Raw genomic sequence first — 19,933 nt, forward strand, 5'->3', positions numbered from 1 at the left:
TTAACTCCCTTGGGGGTGGAATTTCTAAAAATGCTGGAATATCAGAAATACGTGTGTTAATTCTACCACGTAATAAAACTCATCAAATACAACAATTTTTTTATATAATGCTTTATAAAATTCTAATTTCTAATTCTAATTTTCACTGTTTTCCTCCTTTCTTTTGTGCAAACGAGCTGGTCAGTGTTTAATAATTAGTTTTTATTCGTAGCAACAATTTTCATTGTTGTTTTAAATTGTTTAAATTGTCCGTTTCTATCACAACAAAAGTAGTTCGGCACTTATATTTTTTTACCCATGGGCGGGTACACGTTTCTGTATGTTATCTTTTTCCAAACTTTAAATAAATTTGCGATTTTTTATTAAAAAATTATAAATAGAAAAGATGTTTTATTTGTTGAGCTCTGTTACCTGTCAAAATTAAAACACGTATTTCTGATACATCCTATATACCCACGCTTCTTCCTTTTTAATCGAATATCTAAGATATTAATTGATATGTATAACTGCAATAAAAAAGAATTTTTTATTTGTATAACTGCAACAATGAAGGATTTTTTTGTTCAACCCCCTTGGAGTGGAATTTTCAACAAACTTGAAACACGCGTTTTTTATTTTTAGGCGAACGCTCAAATACCAAATTTCTTGGTTACAATTTCGAAAATGACAGATTTTTATATTCAACCATCTAGGGGGTGAAATCTCCAAAATCCCGAAACACGTCTTTTCTCAGATCAAATACCATTTTTCATGGATATAACTTAAAAAATGACGATTTTTTGTGTTTAACCCTCTTTGGAGGATGAATTTCTACAAATTATAAAAAACTTCGTTCTTTATTTTTCACCGACTGCCTAAACACCAATTTTCATAAATATAAGTTCAAAAATGACGAATTTTTATATTTAACCCCCTTAAGGGGTAGAAATTCTAAAGGTTCTTAAACACACGTTTTCCATCTTTAAACGAAAGATCAAGTACCAATTGCATGGATGCAAATTAAAAATTACGGATTTTTATACAAATTCCAACTCTTGTTCAACCCCCTTGGGGTTAGTATTTCCAACTAAAAAACGTGTTTCTTCACTTTTCATTGAAAGCTCAAATACTAACCAGTGACGGCTCGTCAGTGTGGGCAACATGGGCAGTGCCTATGCGACAAAAATTTCAAAAGCGCAATAAGAAATTGAATATTAAACACACACGGTAAAAAAAAATTGATATGGCTATTGAAAATCAGTAGTTCTATTTCAAGTGGTTTACAATAATGAAGTCCTATATAACTCCTTCGCTGCAGGATTGTTTCTAAAAAAATAATTCTCCAGTCGCTAAAGGTCTAGCAGGATGCGGGTTCATTTCACTGGCGCAGCTCGGGCTAGCACGAGCAGGCTATCCTGAATCAACGATATTTCTCTTGCTTCCTACCTCCTTTTCGTGCCCATAATCGTCTTTAGAAGCTGTTTTAAACAGGCTAGCCCGTGTTGGTTAATCATAACATCCAAAACACATTTTTTAAAGAAAATTTGTCTTACAATAATAAGTATTCTGCTCTATCTATCCCTACAAATATGTTTTACGTTTACTGTTGATACAAAAATTTGAATGCTTTTAAAAACATTGTAGATACCAATAATTATTTTTCATTTCGAAAAAAAATTATGAAATAATATCAAAAAATATCAAAAGATATCAAAATATCAATTGTATTTTTTAATTTTTAGGAATTCTGTTTAAACTAAAAAATATTGTAGTAAAACCTTCAATTAAAATAACACTGAGAATGTCATACTGCACTGGCATAGGCAAGCCTACGCTGGTACTACAGTCGAGAAGTTTCAAGAAAAGAAAAAACAGTTTATTAGTTTGAATAAAAATGAGAGGTGTTTAAATTTAAATATGTACGAGTAAATATTTTTTTGTGTGGGGGAGGGGAGAGAGTTTCTATTAGCCCTGCTTACCTATGTACTTTAAATGATCACGAACCGCCACTGATACTACCTTTCATTAATGTAAATTCAAAAGTTACGAATTTGTATACAAATTCTATTACGCCTCTTTATAACCCTCCGAGGGGTTAATTTTTTGAAAAAAAACACGTTTTTCTTCTTTTTAACCGGAAGCCCAAATACTAATTTTCAAGGATGTAACTTTAAAAATGACGGATTTTAATTCTAAATTAAACTTCCCATTTAACGTCTTTAAGGGTTGACTTTCCAAAAATCCTGAAACGCGTCTTTCTTTTTTTTTAACCAAAAGAATGTAATATTATTAAATATGACGGATTTGTATTCAAATTTTAACATTTTATTCAACCTTCTTAGGAGGTGGTTTTTCAAAAAAATTTTCTTTATATATGCCTACGTTATAAAAACTACCCATTGTGAAAATTTCATGTAACTATACTTAGCCGTTTAGGTTGTGCGTTGATAGGTCAGATAGGTCGAACAATTTTATATATACAGCGTGATTCTTAAATAGACCGACAAAATTCTATCCACGGTAGTATTAAATCAGTACATGCTGGGAAAAATGTAAAAAAATTCCTTGTGTAACCGTTTCCTTTTTTTAAGTTATATTAGAGATAAAGCGTACGCTACTGATATGTTCGTAAGTATTATTACCACAGTTAATGGAAAGCTTGATGATAATAATAATAATAATAGAATTTATTTCCAACAGACTTCTGTCTACAGGGTGTCTCTTAGTCTACATATAGTGGACCATATAATAAATATAATAAATAAACGAGTAGTCCTTACAAATATAACAATATAATATATAAAAAGAAATCCTAAAGAAGAATAAAATTGACAAAAATTGAGACAATCAATATACAAAACATTATAAATTACGAAGAAAAATATTCTAGTAGTTTGATCTTTACAGTTTTAGTTTGAAAATTATTGAAGAAAATATCTAAATCTATTGTAATATTATTATATAATTTAAAACATTTAAAAAGTGGAGAAAGGTATTAGGGTATTAGTAAATTCTTTTGTATTTCTACATATAAAGCCCAGAGTCTTTAATGCACTACTAGTTAGCTGAGGTGTAAAGGTCAAACCGTCCGTAATTTTATTGCACGTTTCAAGTACGGTACAATTTATATTTGTTCAGGCCTATAAGCATGGGAGAGGGGGTAGCAAACCCCGACCGGGTCCATGAGTCTACCCCGGCAGGAGAACATCTCAGGCGCTCGTGCCACCAAGACATACTTAAATACATTTAAATCTATATACAGTCCACTTCATATCACAACAATATTATAATAAAAGTTAATTAATCAAATTAGATTTTCTAGCACATGTGATCTTTTTACATTTTTTAATGTTCAACTCTAATCGATTTTAATGGCACCACGAGTTTAAGACATCAATATTATTTTGTAATTCTAGATAATTTTCATAAGATTTAATAGTGTGTGCAATTTTTAGATCATCTGCATATATAAATATTTTCCATTCCTTCATATCACTGATAACATCATTATAAAAAATAATAAATAAAAGCGGACCTAAATTAGAACCTTGCGCAACTCCACTTTTAGCACAAAATTACTCCGATTTGAATCTTCCATATCCATACTCAAAAAATTGTTCCCTACCGAGAATCATTGACTGCATTAACATTAGCAGTTGATCACAAAAGTCAATATGCTTCAATTTCCTCAATAATATACAATGATTCACTCTATCAAACGCTTTCGTCAGATCTATATAAATCGCATCCACTTGTAAACGATTATTTAACTCTGTAGACACAAATTGAGTAAATTCACATAAATTCGTTACAGTGGAACGCCCTTTCATAAATCCGTGTTGTTCTGGAACAATTTGACTACTAACATGTGAAGAAATAAGAAATAAATAACACACATTCGAAAAGTATGGCAAAATTTGATAACAATGATACTGGTCTGTAGTTGGTGATATGCGTCTTGTCACCTGCTTTAAATATTGGAGTTACGCGAGATTTGATGACATATAATCATTTGATGGCATTGTACTTGATTAATGCAGCAATGACCACTGTGTGTTATCGATATTCATGATGAAAACGAGCACATTTTCCCAATACAACTAATTTAAACCCATGAGCGCCGTAAGTGGCACGGATTAAGGGGTTTCTACTCCTACGAAATAAAAACGTAGATATGGTACAAATCGTGTCTACTTATTATTGGCAAGCTGTGGTAAAACTTTGTCGGTTTATTTAAGAATCACGCTGTATAGATTGAAGTGATTGAACCTGATACTAGACAGAGTCGAAAATCTATAAAAAATATAAATCAATCGTTTGGAGCTAAATTGAGTAAATGTTAGTTTGAAGAGAATAATTAATAATATCCATAATTAATTAATAATTAAGCGACAATTACACACTCGCAGTATGTGTTCATACAGGCTGCTTAAAAACTAGCGCACCAACTCAGTGCTACGTTGTTGCATAGATTACGAGAAAAATTGTGAAAAATTCCTAGTCTTAAAAATCTGGGGCTACAAACTAATTTTGTTAACTCCTTCAGTTTTAATTATTTTTCATTAGGTTTATGTTTCACACTAAGTAATTGCTCCCGAAAACAATGATCAATAATTATTTTTATATTTATTATCAGACTTTAGTAGCTGTTTGAATCTAAAAAAAAATAAAAGTCATCAAAAAATCACAATTTGTAGAAGTGGTTACACTGGGAGTTATTTCCTAGAGAACCGTTTCTAAAATAAGGCAGACAAGCTTATTTTGGTATATAATTTATTGTCGACGTTTTGTCACCGTTTTGGGGGCTTCTTCAGGGCAATAAATAGGTAACCATTCGTGGAATGTGACGGGGAACCATTTGTATTGTATTTTTTTCCTGAACCAGATGAACCAAGTCACTTCTTCAGTTTGTCCTCTTGAGTGTTGGGTTCGATTTTTGTCACATTTTTTGTCTTTTATGTAGGTTTTACTTCTCAGACTCGTATAAAATAGTAATGGAACACAAGCACAAAACTCTCTGTGTAGAGAAATTGCCCCATAATTAGAATACAAGTTTGTTTTTTGGGAATAAGCAAAAAAGAAACGGTTTAGATCAATAAAAATGCATTAATTATCGGGAAATTATCTAACTTTAACAATACAAACAATTAAAGTAAACAAAAACTAGGAATTTTCTCAATTTTGTATCAAACTGAAAATCTACAAAAGCTTGATTTCATTTAAAGTGCAGGTAATTTGAAAAAAGTTTTTACAATTGTATTCACTTTTTTTAAAAAAACTAATTCAACTAAATTTACAGTTTTACAGTGTCTATACAATTGTCTTGTGTATAAAAAAATATTTTGTCAAGTAGATACAGTACCTAATGTACAATGTGTTTTTAAATGATTCTCATCTAGTTAGCTTTGAAATTGGTTTTCATGTAAAAAAATGTGCCGCTCTACTCAATTGAATTATCTGTCAATAAATGTCAAATCTGTCAGTTGTGAAATTCAATTAATTTCTTTTAAATATTTCGTTAAAATGCAACTAAATTGTTATACTATGGAAGAAAACACTTTTATTATCGAAGCTTATTTCCAAATTCGAGACTTAATAAATGGAGAATGGTACCTAATAATATTCGATGTCTACAATAAATGCCTAATTCCATGAAGCGGCATTTTCTGATTGTACTTGAGAAATTTACAGACGACTAGATGAGAATCATTTAAAAACACGTTGTAGTTACACCACTTGTATTGTTCTGGAAGTGGATTGCATCAAAATCATCCAGTAAGTACTGATAGAACTAAGAATCTAAAAAAATTACAACGAATTAACAATACGAATAATATTGAACAATACTAACGGAAATGATAAGTCTTCTGTTAATTTTCGGCAAAGCATATGCAGAAAACAAGATTTTTCTAGTTGTTACCAAAAAGAAAAGTACTCTAACCTAAAAAATCAAACATACACCAATTTACAATCACATTTGAATGTCTACCATGTTTTTGACTTTTTCGTTTAATTTACAAAGTAATAATTGATAAACTAAACTTCTAGTTTTTCGGTTCTGTAAAAAAATGGCAAAATATGAAATATCAAAAAATGAAACCAAACCTCATTTTCACATTTCTGACAAACTTCGACAATTGTTAAAACTCTCATAATGTGTAAAGAGATCCACAGTAAATACACATAGTTAAATAGAGAAGTTTCAGTGCTTGAGACTACCACAAAAAGTTGGTACGGACTTATTACTAAATGAATATAACAGCTGAAAATAATTGTAGTCGTACTGTAACTAAAACATTTATTAATTTCTTCCACCGAATCATTGATCGAATTAAAACTTTGGGTGACCACTAATATTTCATGTTCGCAGAATCCTAGAAATTATTATTTTTTAAAAAATTAACAATTTGTTTGAACAAACCTGTTTTATTTTTAAAGTAATCTCTCAAAGTTTTATTGAGCCCCAAAATACGGGCATACATCATAGTCATGATATGCCAATACTGCAATTCGTGAACGACAACAATGCTGTACATTATGTAAAAAGCAAAATAATTATTTAATCCCTCCCAGTTGTTTTTCCCCCACATAAACAGATCAAGGACGTATAAAGTTGGCAAAAAAGTTACCAAGACTTTTACAAAAATATTGCTCCTTTTTCGAATCTGTTCCACCAAGATTGGAGAGATGCGAGCGTCAATTCGGTCAAAATTCTCGACGATTTGCACAAAATGCTTAAATTTGAAAGGTGTGGAAGTGACGAAAAAAATCGCACTAACAATCACATCATTGACATCGAAGCAAGCAATCACAAAATCAGCAGTGCCTCTGAAGCCCAAGGCTGTGAAGGAAGCCACTTGCATGTCACGTACGAAGCCCCAAAACGACCAACATGCTATAAAAAATTTCATAAAAAGTAAAAAAAAATATACTCACCTAAAATTGTAATTATCACAAGGGAGGTAATATATAATTTCCAGGACCATTTGAATGCGTTTTCATGTTTGTGGTAAATAACAGGACACAGTCCCATAATTTGTGACATTTTAAAAATAGGGCCCAGACTTTTATGAATTTTCTGACCAGGTTTGTAATTTGTCATTTTGTGAATACATAAATTGTGTATGTGGAAATGATTTTCCGTAATTGCGGGAAACTTTGTCATGCATTTTTTATAATCAATAGACAAAGATAATGAGGTGAAACAACCAGTAAAAATTCGTTTATTATTTATCAGTGTTTTGTTACTTTCAGATCCAATCGTAAAGTAAACTTTGGTGAATCAATTTCAATTTATTAATCCGTCTATACTCATGTCTTAAAATAAAAAAAAATTAAAAAGTGTTTTTTTAGAAAACAGTGCTCAATTTAAGAAAGTAATTCTGTAATGCCGTATTGTTATGAGTTATGAACGTTCCCAAAGCTTTTATAAATTTTAAAATCCTAATTTGTAAGCAAAAATATTCTCCTCTTATAGAAAAACATAATTTTTGACATTTTATTGCATCTTTTAATAAAAACAATTTTCTTAAGAACATTTTTTAGAATTTTTTTATTTATTGCTTTTTAGTCTTAACGTCTTTTTCTTCGAGATTTAGTTTCGCCGTATTATTGTAATACCATTATTTTGCTGATCTGTGCAAACTTGTTTTGGTGATATGTGATAGAAAACAGCTGTTGTATTGAAAGCTTTACCTCTGTTCTGTGCCTATACTCTGTCGTCCAAGATAAATGAATTTAAAAAAAATAACGACACTTGTTTGTAATAAAACGTAATGGAATTGATTAGGTGAGACCATTCGGGCCTTTACACCTTATGCAACCAACATTTCGGCACATTTTTTTTTTTCTCTTTTTTTTTTCTTTTCCATTTAACGAGCCAAGCATTCAATATTTAAATTATTTTCTTCATCAAAAATCCTACAACGTTTTAAAATACAAGTTGAGAAACTTCTTTGCGTCACTTTTCGACCCTCGAAGAGACGATTTTACCCAACCACCGGATGTGAAACAAAAGAGCAGGTAGCGAGGGCCTGAAAAACACCACATTCCTCAAATTCCAAAGGGAGAAAGCTGATTCCAGATGGCGGACTGTTCTATTGTTTTACCCTAATTAAATCGTTAATTCTCTGCATTACCAACCAGGCAAAAACCTAATCTAAATCAAATTCACAAGAGGAAGCCCTAAGCCCGAAATCGCCGATCTTTGATACCGTTTGAGGTACATTTCGATTCATCCCCATTTTATATCAAACAAAATCGTCACGGATTGAATCAAACCTGCAAACTTCATTCAACATACAACTCCAAACCTCATTCAGCTTAAGACACGAGAAAATTATCAAGAATCAAGCAGAATAAACCCGAAGAAAGCTCTTTTATTCCACGTGGAAACGCTTTTATTAATTAATTGGCGATTGAGGAACAAATACGTCGATTCTATCACATCTCGACATCACCCAGAGACGTTTGCAAACTTCCTGTCAATCCTTCGAAGATATTAACGCATTGTTTATCAACTTTAAACAATATTTCTTGTTAGTCACGTAGGCCACAGATCCAGTGACGTCACGCAACCCCTATAAATAGTTGCCGCTTGGAAGAGGAAAAGCAGATAGTGTTTGTACGTCTTTTCGGAGACAACGCTTGCACTCGTCTCACTGCTGTAGTTGAGCTTCTTTGTCTTCGACGGGTTGAGCCAACTAGCTTTGCGTTCCAAACTCATTTTTTCCACCGACGGGTCGGAAAGACTGTTTGGAGTAACTCCTGGTGCTGGATGTAAATCCTTGGCAGCTTCTTAGTCTCCGACGGGTTGAGCGCCAACTTCAAATAAAGGATTGATTCAGTTACCAACTTAATTCAGGTGCAGCTTCTTTGTCTTCGACGGGTTGAGCGCACCAGCCGCGAGTTTTGTTGAGCTTCTTTGTCTGCGACGGGTTGAGCCAACTAACTCGCGAAGCCGATCAATCTCTCCCGCCGACGGGTTGGAAAGATTGTTTGAGAAATAATCTCCTGGAGTTGAACGAAAATCTCAGGCAGCTTCTTAGTCTCCGACGGGTTGAGCGCCTCTTCAAAAGATGAGATTGGTTCAGCTTTCAGTTGGGGTTTTTCACCATGGCAGCTTCTTTGTCTGCGACGGGTTGAGCGCCAAACGGTGAAATGTACCTCGAGAGAAACCTCCAGGTCTCAAAGAGACAAACTCTTCGTCACACCACCAGGATCACCATCTTCGACGGTTGGAAGTCTCAGGGGAGGATCTTTATCTAAATCTTTTATTTTTCAGAGCGTTAATTAATCCTTTCTTTTACAGAGCGTTAATTAATCTTTTATTTTTCAGAACGTTAATTAATCTTTTCTTTTACAGAGCGTTAATTATTCTTTTCCACAGGGCGCAAACTTAATCCTTTCATGTCATTTATTTTATTTTTACTAGACTTTCGCTTACTGTAAAAATACTTAAGTTTAGTTAGGAGCACGTGATATGTACGTGTTGAATTTGACGAGAGCTCTTTTGCTTAATTAAAACAAACTGTTGATTACGAAGGCTTAATTTGGCTGCATGTTTGAGTAGTAACTATCTTTCTGTCTCCCTTTGGAACTTGCCATCACACTAGGGAAAAAGACCTCGGCAGTCCCAGTGAGTGCAATGGCCCAACTACAAAACATGCCAATTTAAAAGAGAGCCTAGCTTTTCCCCCGGGGCTTGGGGAGAGATGTATACCCAAGGTTAGGGAATGGAGAGCACGCGGTGGTCGGAACCTCTGGGAGTCCCTCTTGCAACCGTCTTTCTAGAATCACCAGGTTGGGTCCGAGTAATCAACTTTGCATTCAAATTTCCCGCTCAGTTCTCCGAGATTCAACACTCGATTAGCTGGTTGCCTAGGTATAGTGTTTAACTTGTTGTCTATACTCACTTCTGAATTGTATAACGTGTTGCATACTATCACCAATGACTGTAAATTTAGTGAATAAACATTTTGGGTCGAACTCTTTGCGTTTTCTTTTCCCAGACACACAGTGCTTGAAATAACGAATCTCCAAGTCTACACGACAACGTAGCGGTCCTCCAAACAATCTCTAGACGATCACCTCAAAACTAAATATTTTGACAAGGCCAGACCCCCGAACGGTTACATAGGTATTAATATATTTTCCAATGACCAACATACCGTTAATGTTGGTATAAGTTACGGTATGTACACATCGAAAACTTATTTGTAAACATAACCTAAATCTTCAAAACCCCATTTAATTCCTTTAGATGGTATTTAACCCATAGGATTGCATTGTCACACAGATTAAGTAAGTATGCAAAATTTCAATTTATTAGGACAACGGGAAATTCAAATTCAAATTTGGATACAAAAATATGAAACAGACAGACAGACAACAAAACAAACTAAATAAAAGCTTGGTATAATTAATGTATTCTAAAAAGAACAACTAAACAATTTTCATAAGTTAAAACGTTAATTAAAAACTACCTACTAAACGCAAAAAACTGCCAGAATAAGTGATTTAATTTGCAAACTTAGAAGCCTAATCAAATTTGACTCAACTAAATTATGCAAAAATTATTATTTGTCAACAAGATTCAGAACCGTAAGGACTTTGCACTTTTTTCTTTGCAGCAGCAGACTAAAGGTGTGTTGATTTAAGAACACTAGTCGGCAAAAAAGTGTTTTTCCTTCATCTTATTATTATGCGTGTTAAATTGGTTACTACAAATTTAATGCGTCTGAATCTATATACAGGGTGAACTAAGGGTGCGTAATCGGTCTATTTTTTTTTGTTACTTGAAATGTTGCCATGCTGTTTTTATTATCTGATAGATCGACTTAAAGTTCACAAATTAAAAATATTTTTATTATATACAGTGTTATATACAGGATGGTGAACTAAAGTTATATTTTTTTAAATGGGACACTACATATTTTTGAATAATTAGAATCTACACAAAAAAATATGTAACTTTATATAAACTATTCTATCTCTTGCCATTTCGGAATTATTTAAATTTTCGTTATAAAAAAGACCAATTCTTGAAAAATTAATGCAAAGTCGCCTATGAACATTTTCAGACAAATTTGCAACAGAAAACTCAGAACATCTTGTAGTTTTTCTTTTTTATTTATTTTATTATAAATTCATTTATGTATCAAGTAATAAGTAAATTACTAATGTAATTAATCACGTTAGTACATATCAAAAATAAATTACCATTTGATTTATCAGATTCTAGGATAACAAATTTTCTTGTACCTAATAATATTTTTTTTTTGAAAAATCTTAAAAAACATTTTAAATTTTCTATGCACACCATATACCATTAGAAAACTTATGCAAATTGCTATGAATACGTGTAAAAAATTCATGATGTTTCACTTGAACAAAATTAGTTAATCAACTTTTTGCATTTTGTTACTCCCTGTACATTTTCTGCAAGTTTCAAGTAAAAATCGACCATTTACTAAAGCTGCAAGATATTTTGAGTTTTACTGTAGCAAATTTCTCGGAAAATATTCAATGGCGACTTCGTAGTGATTTTTCAAAAATTGGTCATTTTTAATAAATATTCTGCTAGCATATTTAATAGAACCTTTAAAATTTAGTTTGTTTAACAAATTTTTTGTCGTTTTTTTTGTAAAGCACTTTTTGCAAAAGCGCTTTTTTAAATTTGATCCGCATGTGAAATGCGATTATGTCATGTGATCGTTGTAATCAGGAACAAAAAAATTTTCAAAAATACAAGTATCAAATATGGTGTCCATAAAAAAACAAAGTTGAGTGTTGTAATTCTTACATCAAGAATATCTTGGAAAAGGCAATGACAGCTTGAGATTTCTTGTAAAATAATAATAATAATAATAATAATAATAATAACTTTATTGACGCTAAGAAGCATTTACAATAACATAAGTAACGCAAAAAAAAACAATTACACTTTCATATTCATAACACAATCTGCTCTAAATCTGTACAAGGAGGAACCAAAAAAAACTATTTTGCTGGCATATTTATTTGCTTCCAAGAATAAACTATTAAGTGGTGAATTATAGGAATAATTGTGTTTATTCTTGTAAACAAAAAATAATTCCGGACATCTAACATTTACCAATGATACATTAAAATTAATTTTACATATTATGTCTGGTAAATCTAATTGGCTGTTAACCAATTTAAACATAAAACAAAGTTTATGTAGCGTACGCCTTTTTTCTAGGGGTATAATAGATAGATAGGATGACACATCATCTAAGCTATTCAAAATAACATTATTAGTAGACAGTTTGTATTTAGCATATTTTAGAAAACTAGTCTGCACAGCCTCTAATTTATCTGTATAAGTAATATATATAGGCGACCAAACGATGCAGCTATATTCAAGAATAGAACGGACCATAGAGTTATAGAGTATTGTGACTGACCTAATATTGCGAAAATCAGCCGTCCATCTTTTTATACACCCCAACATTTTTCTGCTTTTAGATAGGATGTAATCATAATGATATGTAAATAAAAGTTTTGTATCCAAAAAGACTCCAAGATCTTTTATAAAATTAATTTCATTTAATTCGATTGAATTTAGCATATATGAGTGTCTATTGGGATGTATTTTACGGCTAAAGCACATTGTCTTACATTTATCGGTGTTAAACTCCATGCCATTGCTTTTACACCAACCTTCAAGAGCTTTGATATCTTCTTGTAAAATCTTTATATCTTTATAAGATTTTATTACCCTATACATCTTTAGATCGTCAGCATACAATAGGTACTTAGATTTTATAACACTGCCAACATCGTTAATAAATATGTTAAAAAGTAAAGGGCCAAGTATGGAGCCCTGAGGCACACCAGAGGTTACTTTAATGACAAAAGATTTAAAGCCTTTTATTGAAACAGTTTGCGTTCGATGAGTAAGATAGTTTCTGATCCAAGATAAAAATGGATCGCTTATACCATATAAATTTAACTTATGTAATAATACAGAGTGGCTAACCGAATCAAACGCTTTCTTGAAGTCGGTGTAGACGCAATGCACCTCAAACCTGGACTCGAAAGCGTCTAATATGTCATTAACAAACACAAAAAGATTAGACTGAGTAGATCTGCCAGTGAAGAATCCATGCTGCGATGGGCTAATAACATTTTTAAATAGATAAAACAACTGACTGGATACAATGCTCTCAAATAACTTGGCGGGGGCAGATAGTAAACTGATAGGTCTATAGTTCTCTATTTCGTGCTTAAGACCCGACTTAAAAACATTAGAACATTTTCCATAAATTTGGAAAAATACCAGATACAAGTGAATTACGAAAAATGTGAGTCAAAGGCTCTGCAAGGGAGTTAGCACAGTTTCTGTAGAACAGAGGAGGGAGCCCATCAGGTCCTGCTCCTTTCCTGTTGTTTAGACTGCAAAGTTCTTTATGTACAGTGTTTTCAGATATAAAAATATTATTTATATCTACACTGTCTTTAGTAATATTGAAGTAATTTGTACCAGTAAGTGAAACTTGGCAGTCTTTGTATATTGAGGCAAAATAAATCGCAAATGTATTAGAAATATTGCTAACACCCATGACAGACTGACCTCTGAAAAACATTATATTAGGGAGATCATTACTACTTTTTAAGTGATTTATGAATTTCCAAAAATGCTTTGGATCAGAAGTTATTTGATCTTCTGTCTGTCCAATATAACTGTTGTAGCAACTGTTTATTTCATCTTTACACTGTTTCCTAACCTTTGCAAATGTAGCGTAGATATTAGGATCATTACTCAGTTTATACTCACGATGTAATGACTTTTTTAGAATTACTAAGCGCCTAGCCTCATCATTAAACCATATTGGAAAGTTATTTTTACGTCTACGTTTTGTGTGTACAAAAATATCACATATATAATATAAATAATTATAAAACAATTCTACACTAGCATTAATATCATATAAATTATCAATAAAAAACCAATCAATAGAGGATACAAAATTATTAACAAGTAGATAATCACAGTTTCTAAAATCGTAATAAATGTCACAGAAATAATTAGAGGTTTCATCACAGCTGTAAATCACAAATTCATAAGGAGGATGATGTAGATCCTCTTTGACAATGACTGTATTGGGCCTTTCAATAATAATGCTATCACTATTAGAAAAGCATAAGTCAAGTACATGACCAATGGGATTATCAAAAACATTAAACTGACAAAGATCATAATTAAAAAATGCATCAAATATAATAGTTTCTTTATCAGATTTAATACATGTGGGTATGTAACCCGGAATTTCATCATCTTGTATCCATTTGATATTTGGAAGATTGTAATCGCCGAGAATATATATTAAACTAGACAAGTTATTAGTAATAACATCTTTGACGATTTCAGTGTGCTTAATATAAACGTCTACTGTTGCATCTGGTGGAAGATACACTGCACCAAATGTGAAATATTTTTCCGCAACAAGTACTGACACCCAGATATCTTCAATATTCGAAACAATATTTAATTTGCACGACACATAGTTCTTATTCACAGCAATTAGCACACCGCCACCAATTGATTTGTAACTATTGTTCGAAGCTCTGTCTGTACGATAAACAACATATCGCATATCAATAAATTCTTTATCATTGATGCCCGGATGAAGCCAAGTTTCTGTGAGAATAATAACATCATAACTTGCACTTAGACAGGATAACAGACAGGATTTTAATTTAGTCCGTAGTCCTCTTACATTTTGGTAATATACCCGGAGATTGTAGGTATCAGGACTTATGTGACTTTTTTTTGAATGTTTCTTTACCTTGGAATTGTTTAAGAAGTTCCTTCCAGTGGTGCTTGAGAATTCTCGTTTGTTGGTTCGCCAGTTTCCCCTAAAAAAGGTTTCTTGCCAAAGTGGAATCTTCTAATCAATACACCGACCGGCCAGATTCCCGCTGAAGAGATATTGTCTTTAAAAACAAAATTAATCCCAATTTTGAAGGATTCATTCTTTCCAGCTGAATTTAATTTTTCTACAATAAGCTCATCAGCTTCCGGGAGTTTTCTTGAAATATAGTTTCTTATGACATCTTCATCCGTATCCGGTTTAACTTTGCCTAGATAAATCCAAGCTTTCTTGTTGGGTTTTGCCGCAAAGTTCTGTTCAAGATTCATTTTGACGTTTCCATACACCACATTTTGGGTCTTTTTTGTAGTGCCAAAAGAACGTCCTACTTAAAAACATCTAGTTCCTTTGGTTTTTGCTTAAGAAAATAAAAACGAAAATTACATTTTTTTAATTTTTATCAATAATTCGAAAACTAAAAATAAGTAAATGACATCAACTTTTCTTTCAGACAATTGTTCAGCATAAAAAGACGCAACTTTGCCCTAATTTAACCGACTCGTACTTTATAATAACTGAGATTCCCATAGTGGAGCTCGAGAAACGGAGACTGCATATTCAGCACGTTTAAATCTTTATTCTTTTTCTAATAATAATAATAATTTTATTTAAAGAAGAATTTCATTATAGACCGGTATAACAATCTTTATTCCTTGATACTGTCAAAATTTCCGGTTTTTCTCGTGTATAAGGCAGTTTTGACAACTGTTTGGCATTAAATTTAAATTTAAAGCAATTTTATGCCTTATTGAGTCTAATTTGAGAAATAAAATGTTGTATTCAACTAATTTTCGTGTAAATCGGTACAGATATTTCACCTCGTGGATGATAAACCATTCGTTTTCACTTGTGGTTTGGTGACATAAAATTTTACTTTTACTTTTTATCTGTTGCTGCAAATTTAACAGTTGATTTTATATATTTTTGGAGTGTAGATTTTAAATCTGACGTCTAAATTTGGCCCTTAGCTCAAGTTTCCTTTTTATAGCTCATGAAAAATGCGAAAAGTGCTAATAAAATTTACCTATTAGCTGTTTCAAAACTATAAAAACGCAAACGTCGCATCTTCTCTCAAAATTAGCTGTTATAAATTATTCGTGCACTTCAAAAAAGTAATAGTTAACTTAATTTATACTTTCAATGAAAGATCTAATCACTAATAATTATTTTACAATTTTATCAATCTTATTTAAAATAATATTCGGTAAAATACGATGTTGGCGCTCTCAAATATTCTCAAAAGCTGTTCCGAAAAATGTTATAAATGGTTATTTTGGCTAAATAACAACGTAATTATTGTTTAAAAAATTCTTCTTATTGTAGAAACATGGAAATAAGTAGTACAAACAATTAACAATTCTAAAATTCTAAAACTGTGTTTAGCCCGGCGCATCCACCAATATTCAGAAATTTCTAAACTGGTCGCTAACAATCTTTTAGAATGCAAAAAATTATTCATCGTTATTTTATTATCAATCATAGATTTATGTTTATAAAACAACTATTGTTTATAATAAAACAACGAAAAAAATAAACACACAAACTAACACATACTTTTGGCATTATACTTATTCTTGCTATTTATTTGGGAAGTGTATTAACTGCAGAAAATTAAACAATTTTTTTACATTTTTAATCGAGTTTAATATTTTAGTCTTGAAATGAACTTACTTACATAAAAACAAACCATCAGCAATTTTCTTAATGACATAATTTGTTGTTTATTGATAATACATTTTACATAGTTAAGCAACTAATATCTCTCAGAATAAACAGTTTTTGTAATTTTTCCGTTATAGAGAAAAGAAGCGTGCAGCAATTATCAATTTTTAAAAACTTACCTCACCATTGCATCAAAAAAATTTTCATAAATCTCGGATATCACAAAATTATGAAAAATTTTATTAAAGTTTACTTCATCTTGTACTTGAGCAGCTTCATAATTGATGTGGATACATGTAATACATGTGGTACATGTAACCACAACTTCAGTAAGGAATTGATGATAAAGTACGGAAGCACGATGATGCTTATTAGTTACGTAAGAGCATTATATACAGTGTTCCGTATAAAATAATCCGTCTATTACGGTCAATCGATAACAGCTTGGGCATCTGTTTGTCTACTCTTTCACATGTTCAACTTCAGCCAACAAATTAATTTACAAGTATTTCTACTCAATCAAAAAATACGTGGAATTGCTGAAGGTCATGATGATTCGCATTTTACAACGGCTCCTGACGATTTATATTGTCAACACTATGTTTTACAATGGATGCGTTTGTGCATTTCTCAGTATCTGAAAGTGAAAAGGTATCTTTTTTAGCCTACATTTTTTTTAACTTAACACCAATTCAAATACCCTATTTGTTTTTTATTTATTTTCTATCACTGTTGTGATAAGTGCATACAAATAATTGAAAAAACAGTAATGACAAAAATGTATTATTAATAATTTGTAATTAATTTAAACATACACTTAAACTTTAAACATACACTTTGACTTCCCATTTGTAGTGCCACTTGATTCATTTCGATATCTTCGACAGTGTAAGTGCAATTGAGCACGACCATATCAGTGATTCACCCTGTATGGTGAAGAATTTATTTCGCTGAACATTACATAGCACACATAACAGTAACAACATTGTATTGTATTTATGTATTTAAAACTGTTCAGTTTTAAAAAGTCCATGTCAATCTACTGCAAACAGTTCCATAGAAACGCTTATAATGTCATCAAGAAAGCACCGTTTCTATTTTTTTTTATTTTAAAAACTAAAGGTGTAAAACCTGAACTTGAACCGATTTAAAAAACTTTAAGGACATGTAAGAAGCTAAAAAGGCATCCTAATGAGAATTAAAAAATCATACCATGCCATTAAAAAATATTATTATGATATACTTTTTTGGGACACTCTGTATAATCAAAAATATTTTCTTGAAATACGTCCTAGAGTAAAAATAACATCTAGAAAAGATCAAAAGTTCAACTTTACTAATAACTGAGCTACAGAAGACAGGAGCTGAGCTGAACCACCCTGTAATACTTGTGCTTATTTAATTATTAATTAATTTAAAAAAATTAAAAAAAAAACTTTGGCTTTTTGCTTAACATTTGACTTTATAAAAAAATTATATAATTAATTTTATAATTGATTTATAAAAATTATGTTTCTTTTAACCACAGCCGTCTTTATAAAATAAATTATAAATAAATAAATTCTATTCACGCCAAAGCATTTTTTTAGTTCAACTGATTCCTTTTGTTCCTCTAGGCGCTATTTATATTTATTTACTTTTATTTATAGTATAGTAGACTTTTATACATTTCATTAAGAAGTGAGTGGTGTCAACAAACTCATATTTTGCTTGTTCTTGAGCTAAACTGCAATAGAATCATCCAGTATCCACCAATCGAACTCGCAACCTCGAAAAACAAAATAAGAAATCAATCAATAAAATTAAAGCTTACTGAGAGCAGAAGATGTCGTCCAACTTTGGGCAATCCATAAGCCGAAAACTTGATTTTTTTCTTCACCATTAGGAACAGAAACGTATTTGCCTTTAACACGTATTAAGCAATGAAACAACACACTTTTCAATTCTCACCTCCTTTTTTACATTTTTATCTAAACGACAATTCAACAACTGCGAAACTAAAATTCGAGTATTTTGAATTTCTTCTTCACAGTTGTGACAAACTTCTACTACTAAAACCAATCGAAAAATTTGCAATAAAACCCATAAACAATAAACATAATTCAAAATGCTTGTCTCGTTACTTGTTATCATTACAAAAAGTTGGTACGGACAAGTGACCAAATGGACATAACAGCTGAATAACATTAATGTTACAGTTTTGTTGAAACTTGAATTTATTGTTTCAATAGCGTCAGTTGTGTTATTGTAACAATGAATTAAGTCAAAAATAAATTCAAGTTTGATTCTACCTGAAAAAATAAAATCAGTTTATTGAAAAAAACAAACTTAAAAAATTACTAGTGTCCTTTTTTATATTTTCTTTGACAGTTTTATTTATCCCTGAAACACGAAGTTGGGCCATTTTAACAACTTGATAGTACTGTAATTCGTGCAAAACAACGATCGAATAAGAAACATAATAAGCGAAATAATTGTTAACACCTAGCCAGGAAGTATTACCCCACATAAAAACATCAAGAGTGTAAAGTACTGGTAAAAACACAAACCAACATCTTGAAAACCAAACCAAATTTGAGTAAAATCGATCACAAAACACTGGCGTAATAATCGCATCCACTTTATTAAGATTATGGAAAACAATCGATAATTTTGCGCACTTAAACGGCATCGAAACGATGAAATAAAGGCAACTTAAAAGCACATCACTAATATCGAACGAGGAAATCACTACATCGACACTTCCGGTAAACCCCAAGGACACAAAGGAGGCAATTTCCATGTCGTGGACGAAGCCCCAAAATCCCCAACAAACTGAAAAATAATTTTTTTGTATTTTATTTTGGGAATTTTTAAACGTACCTAAAGTCAGAGCCGTAGCACAGTTGGCCATATAAATCTTCCAAGACCACCTGATTGTGACGAAATTTTTTTGTTTAGTGTAGGTGATGGGGCACAGGCCTAGAATTCGAGCCGGGTTGATGAGAGGGGAAAGGGTGTGAAAAAGAGATCGGTTTGTTGTTATACTTCGAAGCATTTTGAACGAATTGGGGTTTGTGTAATGGAGTTGGGGGGAAATTACAGTATACATTTTTAATAGGGATGTAATTATTGTATGCACAATGTCTTTAAAATTAATGGGCTAGGTGGGGTTAAATATCAGTTTCGATTTGAAAAATATTCTGAGCAAGAATTAAGAACGTATACCATGTTCCTTGGTGTGTTTTGTAATATAGTGCGAAAATAATTTGTCATCCAACTAATCAACAAATAAACATTTTATTGTTAGAGATATATCACCAAGGGAATCTCGGTTATTACAAGAGACGAGGTCGGTTAAATTAGGGCAAAGTTGCTCATTTTTATGAAAAAAAATTGATATTTTTAGTTTTTGA

The 19,933-nt window shown here is 31.6% G+C and overlaps 2 protein-coding genes across 2 annotated transcripts; both read right to left on the reverse strand.

Annotated features, from left to right (window-relative positions):
* Nucleotides 1–4,900: 4,900 nt before the first annotated feature.
* LOC107399082 (uncharacterized) lies at nt 4,901–7,362 on the reverse strand. The gene is made up of 5 exons (XM_015984763.2): nt 6,401–7,362; nt 6,085–6,353; nt 5,969–6,037; nt 5,831–5,920; nt 4,901–5,778 (listed from the first exon to the last, which is right to left on the reverse strand). The coding sequence occupies exons 1-5, from the start codon at nt 6,888–6,890 to the stop codon at nt 5,707–5,709; spliced, it is 990 nt and encodes a 329-aa protein (XP_015840249.1). The 5' UTR covers nt 6,891–7,362; the 3' UTR covers nt 4,901–5,706.
* Nucleotides 7,363–18,161: 10,799 nt separating this feature from the next.
* LOC107399089 (putative gustatory receptor 28b) lies at nt 18,162–19,659 on the reverse strand. Its single transcript, XM_015984769.2, has 5 exons — nt 19,401–19,659; nt 18,879–19,352; nt 18,489–18,829; nt 18,352–18,441; nt 18,162–18,306 (listed from the first exon to the last, which is right to left on the reverse strand). The coding sequence occupies exons 1-5, from the start codon at nt 19,627–19,629 to the stop codon at nt 18,238–18,240; spliced, it is 1,203 nt and encodes a 400-aa protein (XP_015840255.1). The 5' UTR covers nt 19,630–19,659; the 3' UTR covers nt 18,162–18,237.
* Nucleotides 19,660–19,933: the final 274 nt, after the last annotated feature.

The sequence above is a fragment of the Tribolium castaneum genome, chromosome 7 (genome assembly GCF_031307605.1).
Source record: "Tribolium castaneum strain GA2 chromosome 7, icTriCast1.1, whole genome shotgun sequence".
NCBI classification, from domain to species: domain Eukaryota; kingdom Metazoa; phylum Arthropoda; class Insecta; order Coleoptera; family Tenebrionidae; genus Tribolium; species Tribolium castaneum.

What these genes read in the sequence shown, in the direction of transcription:
- LOC107399089 (XM_015984769.2), bottom strand. Translation starts at nt 19,629, where the DNA reads ATGTATACTGTAATTTCCCCCCAACTCCATTACACAAACCCCAATTCG. An exon ending in TGCTACGGCTCTGACTTTAG is followed by an intron (nt 19,353 to 19,400) that starts GTACGTTTAAAA and finishes ATTATTTTTCAG; the next exon opens with TTTGTTGGGGATTTTGGGGC. An exon ending in GACGACATCTTCTGCTCTCA is followed by an intron (nt 18,307 to 18,351) that starts GTAAGCTTTAAT and finishes TTGTTTTTCGAG; the next exon opens with GTTGCGAGTTCGATTGGTGG.
- LOC107399082 (XM_015984763.2), bottom strand. Translation starts at nt 6,890, where the DNA reads ATGAAATTTTTTATAGCATGTTGGTCGTTTTGGGGCTTCGTACGTGAC. An exon ending in GTCAGAAATGTGAAAATGAG is followed by an intron (nt 6,038 to 6,084) that starts GTTTGGTTTCAT and finishes ATTTTTTTACAG; the next exon opens with AACCGAAAAACTAGAAGTTT. An exon ending in ACAGAAGACTTATCATTTCC is followed by an intron (nt 5,779 to 5,830) that starts GTTAGTATTGTT and finishes TAATTTTTTTAG; the next exon opens with ATTCTTAGTTCTATCAGTAC.